The 7333-nt window shown below is 49.2% G+C and overlaps 1 protein-coding gene across 1 annotated transcript; it reads right to left on the bottom strand.

The window, feature by feature from the left end:
* Positions 1–207: 207 nt before the first annotated feature.
* On the bottom strand, positions 208–4370 carry LOC109312817 (macrophage migration inhibitory factor). Its single transcript, XM_019539117.1, has 3 exons — positions 4148–4370; positions 1591–1763; positions 208–466 (listed from the first exon to the last, which is right to left on the bottom strand). The coding sequence occupies exons 1-3, from the start codon at positions 4253–4255 to the stop codon at positions 400–402; spliced, it is 348 nt and encodes a 115-aa protein (XP_019394662.1). The 5' UTR covers positions 4256–4370; the 3' UTR covers positions 208–399.
* Between the last annotated feature and the right edge of the window lie 2963 nt (positions 4371–7333).

Below are 7333 nucleotides of genomic sequence, written 5' to 3'. Positions count from 1 at the left end.
CGCCCCGGCTCCTTGCGACGGCGACGCCGGGTCTCGCGAGGGCCCCCTGCGGGCCGGGAGGCGCGAGCAGTCCCCGCCCCCCACTCGGGCCAGCAGACTTGCAGGGGCGGGGATGGGAGCAGCGAGCTCGGGCACGTGTGGGGCCCCCCGCCCCCGGGTACGCACCAGCCCCCCCCCACAGCAGCAGGAGCGCTCAGGACACCACTTCCTTCCAGACCTTTATTAACTTTCTACAGGTAGAAAACAGAGGAATGTGCAAGCACCACGTAGAGGCGGTGGTGAGGGACCACAACTCGGTGAGAGGACGTTTCGTGCCATGGTCGCTGCGGGCAGGCAGGGAAGGGGCACGTCCAGGAGCAGCCGTCCAGCTCGGGGTGGCGGGGGCCGAGGGGGGTCACCCTACGCGAAGGTGGAGCCATTCCAACCCACGTTGGCCGCGTTCATGTCGAAGAAGTTGATGTAGACCCTGCAGGAAAGGGCAGAGGGACATTGAGAGCGTGATGGCATCAGGTAACCGTCACCTGCAGGAAAGCACTTCCTGTTCAGAGGAAGGCGTAGCCATGAGGGTTCAGAAATGATGCAAGGAAGGAAGGATTCCTTGGGCCCCTTTATTGGACCATTCAAACACTCATCTAACTTAATCCCAACTATGTGGTTTGTCCAATAGGAGAGAAATCCTTGCCTCCATTTAAAAGGGAATCATTTCGAGTTCTCCTTTTTTAAAAAGATTAAAACCTGTTAGAAACAAAGAGGTCTCAATTAGTAAGCTTTGGCATAAGCCTAGAAACTTCACTTCCTTTTACATGCCTGCTCAAAGCACTAGTTGATCAGACACTAGAGACCTGAGTATGGCAAGTCTCGCACTGTGTGTGAGAGAACACCCATCACCTAATAGCACATCTAGGTGAGGAGGTGGCACCTCTTGGAGCATGACAACTTTTGCAAACACCAAGCCAGCTTTTTAGGCCAGCTCTGCAATTGCTTTTCTTCATCCTCCAGTCCCACAAGCACAGGGAGCAGCAGTTTTCTCTTGCCAATTGGTACTGAGGAAGGATGCTCTGATCGCATTATGGAGTAGCAGAATTGCACTGGATTGGGCCTCTGTACCCGTAACCACCAACCTTCTACTGCTGCTTTTTCCTATCTAGTGATCTCCGTTCACATCAGGAGACAGAATATCATACCTTTGAACATCATCTTCCAAGCCCAAGAGTGAGATTATACTAAACTGTAATCCTAGAAGGCTGATACTGTTGACTTTAGCTGTATAGGGGTTTACCCCAGAACTACAGATCCAGAACAGTTCAACTCAGGAAATGAGCACCCTTCAACTTTTGTAACAGGGGCATCTCTACATAGAAGCTTGATAAGATCATTTAATGAGAGCTGCCAAGCTGAAGAATAAGGGGCTCTGACCATTTACAATATTTTAGTGAAACTGGAGGGGAATGTTACTGGAAAAAAAAAAAAAAGATCTAGGTTGTTAAAAACACAAGACAGAGACATACAACCAAAGAACATAAGAAGGGGGCCAAAAATAGCATTTTCAGACAAGCTGATAATAGGCCCGCTGCTGCACTGAAGCCTCACCTGTCTGCAGGTACATGCAGCTGTTTGGTGAGCAGGTCACAAATTATCTTCGTATAGTTCTTGTTCTGTTGCCCTCCTATCTTGCCAATGCTGTAAAGGCTGCAGAGAGCACAGGGATCTGTGGATCCCCCAAAGGACATCAGCTGATCAGGTACAATGTGCACTGCTATGTACTGTGAAACAAGAGAAAGAATGTTATTGTGTAACAGTCTTCCTTTGCTTGATCTGTATGTTTTGAACCCAAAGAACAGACTTTTTCTAGAATTAGTTACTGCAAGCTAAACCACTTAAGTTACATGTTTCTCAAGCAGCTCTTGCAGTGTACCTCAGGCATGCATACAACTGTGTGTTGTTCCTAAATCACTTGAGAGAGAAGTTATCTGCCTTCCACTGCCAAGATAGTGGTCTTCCTAGTATTTGTAGGAACTATAGAAGGTGCACGTGGTGAGGACCTTATATAGCAGGTCAAGACTAACTAGGTGCATTCAGATGAGTATGGCCATTTGGTATGTGGCAACACAGACATGTCTGCAGTGCCACATACTGTACAGTCAGATGTTCTCTGTGCTGCAAGGGCATGCTTGCCCATGCATGCACTGCTCGGTTTTATTTTTTTCATGGTTTTTTTTTGACCCAGGGTCAAAAAAAAAAAAAAAAAAAAGCAACAACCCACACCTATGGAAAAAAAACTCAACAGAACAGCACATGCTTGGGCAACGTGCACTGCTGAAAAGCAGAGCTGGGCTGCCCAGAATGTTCGGCTGCAGGCCAGGCTCTGACCAGCAGGATCGCTGCAGCTGCAGCCCCGGGAGGCCCTCAAGACCCCAGACAAAGCTGCTGGGACCAGTCCAGCGCTTGTCCCAGCCTCTCCTGCCCCTGGGGTAACTTGCTGCTTGCCAAAGCATGCGTGGCACAGGTGTTCCCCAGAGACAAGTAGCTATAGCACAAGGTGCACTGCTGCTACTTGTCCCCAGGGAGCTAAATGTCCGCACTCATCTGGAGGCACCCAGTAAGTTCTAGAAAGGAGGCTGGGCTTGCAGGAAGCAGTGACAGTGCATTGCAAGAAATGTTTCAGTGCAAGGCGTGCATAGGTCAAACTTGTAGACTCATTTCAGAACCTTGTATTACTCTGCATACACATTAGGGCAAGTCTTGTGACTAACAGGAGTGCAGAACTCAGCAGCTTAATACAAGCAAGCCATCCAGCAAAAATCTCCATTAGCTGGTCAGTGTGCTTCTGTTAGCCCAGGACATGTCTCTCAAGCAGCTGTGGTGTGATTTAGCGTGGGGACAGTGAGCTCAGAGATCTCCGTTCTGTTGTTGTCTTTGCCATTCACTGGCCTCGTGTACTCTAGCCTGTCTCTTCAAATTTTACGCTGGGGTGACTCTCTTTGTTGGCACATCAGGAGTCACGCCTGAGTGCTAGCATAGACTGGATGCTGGCATTTTCATCATGTCATCTTCTAACCCTGCATGTAAGAGGTGAAGGTAACAGGCTGAGATAGCTCCATTGATGGAAACAAGCATGATATTTGAATTCAGTGCCAGCATGGACACATTACTTTATTTACAACCTTGGAAAATAGGCAGACAAGGTTCTTGGGTAAATGCAATACAACCAACACCCCCAGCCTTGGACAAGTCACTTAATATCTCTCCAAACTTTTGCTTTTGTCCCATCTGCTAGCTGGGAGCCAACCAGGCTCCTCCACTTTTGTCAAGTGGTCTTAGGGGTCTCAGCAAGGCCAAAGTATTTAGGAAACACTTTCCCCAAAGTAAAAGAATCTGTAACTGTTTCTTTTTAAGATGAACTCCTTTTGCAAAACCATGTTCCTTCTACCCGTATTCCTATGCCAGACCATTTCCCCAACTCACTGGCTTATACTGCAACCCAAATCAGTGAGAAAAATGTGACCCGACAGAGCATCAGTCTTCTATCAACATCCCTCTGTAACAAAAGCTAACTCTGATCCTGCTTTTGCAGATGCTAGAGAGGAAAATACAGCATGTGGGGAGAGCAGCCAGCTAATTTCTGTTGCTCATCCACTTTATTTGCAAGATGCAAGTTCCTAATTTGCACCTTTGTTAAGTTGAAGGGCTAACCAGGCCAGCAGAACTGCCCTCCTCTCTCCTCTCCCCACCCAAAACTTATCTGCTGGATATGAGAGAAACCCAACTGTATTTGCTTTTCAGTAAGGCGTGGATGTGGTAACCCAGCTGCTGCAGCCCAAGGCGCAGTGAGAGCTGGGCTTTTCTCCCAACCAAGGGCTTCACTTTGCAGCATCGCTCGTAGACGTCTGCACTTGTCCGGCTGGAGGGGGGAGCCGGCCCTTGCCAGCCCCGTGGCGCGGGCGGGCGGGCGCTCCGGCTCTGCGGCGCCCTCTGCGGCGGCAGGGACTGAGCTCCTCTTGCTGGGGGAATGAACAGCCTGAGGGTTACTAGTGGATTATATAAGGCTTTTTTTTTTTTTGGGTCAGACGGGACAGATGCGGGACGCAGCCAAGGCTTCAACCCCCTGGCAGGGGCTCTGCGCTGCGCCCAGCCCGGGTGCACTCACCTGGGCCGGCTTGCCTGTAGCCTTGGCCAGCTGCTGGGTGAGCTCCCCGGTCAGGCTCTCGGGCACCGCATCCTTGCTCACGTTGGTGTTAATGCAAAACATCGGCATCTTGACCCTTTGCCAAGCACCTTCCCCCGCACTCGTGCTCCGGCGTCCTCCGCGGCTGCAGCAAAATGGAGCTGAGCAGCCCGGGGCCGGTCCCTTTCTTTCCCGTGTGCCCTGACTGCAGCACATGTGATCCGAGCTGGACCAGATTCTTAAAGAGACAGCAGCATCCCCACGTGGGGGCAGCGCCAACCCCGCCTCGAACCGCGGAGCCAGCGACGAGGTTTCACGCGTGCGCGGTTCCTCCCCGCCCGCTCCCGGCGCCCCTTTCACTCGGGGGCTCAGGGCCCGGGGGGCTCGATCCTGCCGCGCCCAGGAGTGCGGAGCTTCACTGGGGGAGAGGTGCCGGGGGTTTGTGGAGATGGGCACAGACCAGGCTCTGGTTCCCCAAATCCAGGGCCTCTGCAGTGGGAGTGCGAGCAGCCTGTTCTCCTTTCCCAGGGGCAGCATAGGACTAGGAAGCCCAGATCTTTACTGCTGCCCTGCTGTTTTTCACGGCTGCACAGCAAACCTCAGCCCAGGCACTGGGGTTTTTCCATTTGAAAAGGGAACAGCGATCTAACCCCTCGCTCATGGAGGAGAAGGGAGGTCCTTGCCGGGGAGGGTAGGGGCTGTGTGCTTCTGCGCACGTCCGCAGCTTCTCCGGCCCTCTCTGCACCGGTTCAGAGAAGTCACGTAGAGCCGGGCTACAGAAAACCAGGCCCATCACCGCCCTCCGTCTGCCTGCAAAGTTACATCTCTCTCTGTCTCCTCTGGTCCTTCACCCCTGCCCTTCGGTGGTTCGTTGTTTTACTTCAGCAAATAGCCTGAGCCTAGTTGACTCTTACATTTGCAGAAAATCAGCAATGTAAACAATTGCATGCGACATAAAAGTCTTACTTTTTTCTTTAGGAGATGTCTGTATTTGTATGAACGAGCCAGAATAATTTGGGACATAACAGCAAGCCTGCAGGATCTGGAGCAAGTATTGTCCAAGTCCATTCTTTTTAAAAAATATATTATTACTAGTTAATTATACTAATTTTTAGAAATAACAGAATATCCATATTATTTCTTTGGCATACAATTGCATGATCCTACTGTCTTCCCCTGGGGTCTGTCAACCCCAGTACTCTAGAACAGGGTTTCCAAAACTGGTATGCAAGACACCTCTGGGGGGTACATGGGAGAAATTGTGTAATGGAGGATTTAATTTTCATTATAATAATATTTAGCATATAAGAATCATAGAAAGTTAGAGTTGGAAGGGACCTTAGGAGGTCATCTAGTCCAACCCCCTGCTCAAAGCAGGACAGTCACCAACTAGATCATCCCAGCCAAAGCTTTGTGTAGCTGGGATTTGAAAACCTCCAAGGATGGAGCTTCTACCATTTCTCTGGGTAATCTGTTCCAGTGTTTTACTACCCTCCTAGTGAGAAAATTCTTCCTAATATCTAACCTAAACTTCCCTTGCAGCAAGTTGTTCCTTGTTCTGTCATTTGCCACCACTGAGAACAGTCTTGCTCCATCCTTTTTCAAACCTCCCTTCAAGTACTTGAAGGCTGCTATTAAATCCTCTTTGTCTCCTTTTCTCTAGACTAAACAAGCCCAGTCCCCTCAGTCTTTCTTCATAAGTCATGTGCCCCAGCCCCCTCACCATTTTTGTTGCTCTCCACTAGACTTTCTCCAATTTGGCCACATCCTTTCTGTAGTGGGGGGCCTAAAACTGAACGCAGTACTCCAGATGTGTCCTCACCAGTCCTGAATAGAGGGGAATAATCGCTTCCCTTGATTTGCTGGCAACACACCTATCGATGCAGCCCAGTATTGCCATTTGCCTTCTTGGCAACAAAGGCACACTGCTGGCTCATATTCAGCTTATTGTCCACTGTAACCCCCCAGTCCTTTTCTGTAGAGCTGCTTCCCAGCCAGTCAGCCCCCAGTCCATACAGGTGCATGGGATTGTTCCATCCAAAGTGCAGGACTTTGCACTGTTCTTGTTGAACCTCATGAAATTCCTTTTGGCCCAATCCTTCAATTTGTCTAGGTCATTCTGAATCCTAGGCCTATTCTCCAGCGTATCTACTACTCCCCCAGTTTGGTGTCATCTGCAGACTTGTTGAGGGTGCACTCTATGCCATCTTCCAGGTCATCGATGAAGACTTTTAACAAAACTGGCCCCAGAACCTGCAAGCCACAATCACCACAGTGCCAAACCTGGATCTGGGTGGAAGCGTCAATGGTGAGCGGTTCTGCCTGGACAGAAACCTCACAGGTGCAAGCAGAGGCAGTGACAGTGGCTCTGGCATTGCAACATCCTCCAGCCATTTCCCTGGGTCTCTTAATCTGCCTTCTTTCTCTTACTGCTCTTCTTCCAAGCAGACCTTCCCTAGCAAAACTTGCCTGGAAGCTGACCTTTTTTTGCTTGTTGGCCCCAAAGGGTTCCTTCTTTTCCTGCTTCCTCACACCAAGCTGGAGGGCTTGCCCTTCAAAAAAGGTGCGTGTGTGTGTGTGTGTGTGTGGGGGGGAATGACATAAATTGGCCTAGGACCTGGCCTGCGAACTGCTTACTATGTATAGTTTGATCTCAAAAACAGGGCTTGCATTTTCAAATTACTAAAGCTTCCCATACGCTTGTGTAACTTGCTGTGTCAGTGAGTGGTCCACTGTTGAGCTTCATTTGTACACAGTTTTTTAGTTATTCTTTTTCTGGATACTGAGCAGTTCTTTTAAACTATGACACTGGCCATCTGTTCTTTCCTAAGCATGACTATATATTTTAATAATACTGGTAATAATGAATAGCTTGGGAAGGAATGTGCATTATAAGCTAAGGTGCAGGAAGCTTGAAGCTTTACAAAAATGATCAGGTTCCATGTTCCAATGTCATATCAGGGCCAAAAGGCAGGCAGAGCCCCCAAATCACTTTTTGAAGACATTATGGAGGACTTCAGCAATTACAAAAGGTTTTAACTTGGTTTATGACATGGGGCCTCTTAGAAACCTATACATTTCAGGACTGCAGATCATCAAGATATATACCTGGTTAATTTTTTTTATCTCTTACTATCCCAATATAATAAAGGTGGAATGCTTTCTGTT

The sequence above is a fragment of the Crocodylus porosus genome, unplaced genomic scaffold, assembly GCF_001723895.1.
Source record: "Crocodylus porosus isolate Cpor-Errol unplaced genomic scaffold, CroPor_comp1, whole genome shotgun sequence".
Classification (NCBI taxonomy): Eukaryota; Metazoa; Chordata; order Crocodylia; family Crocodylidae; genus Crocodylus; species Crocodylus porosus.
Note: the sequence above shows the minus strand (reverse complement) of the source record. Positions and strands in the feature narration are given on the sequence as shown.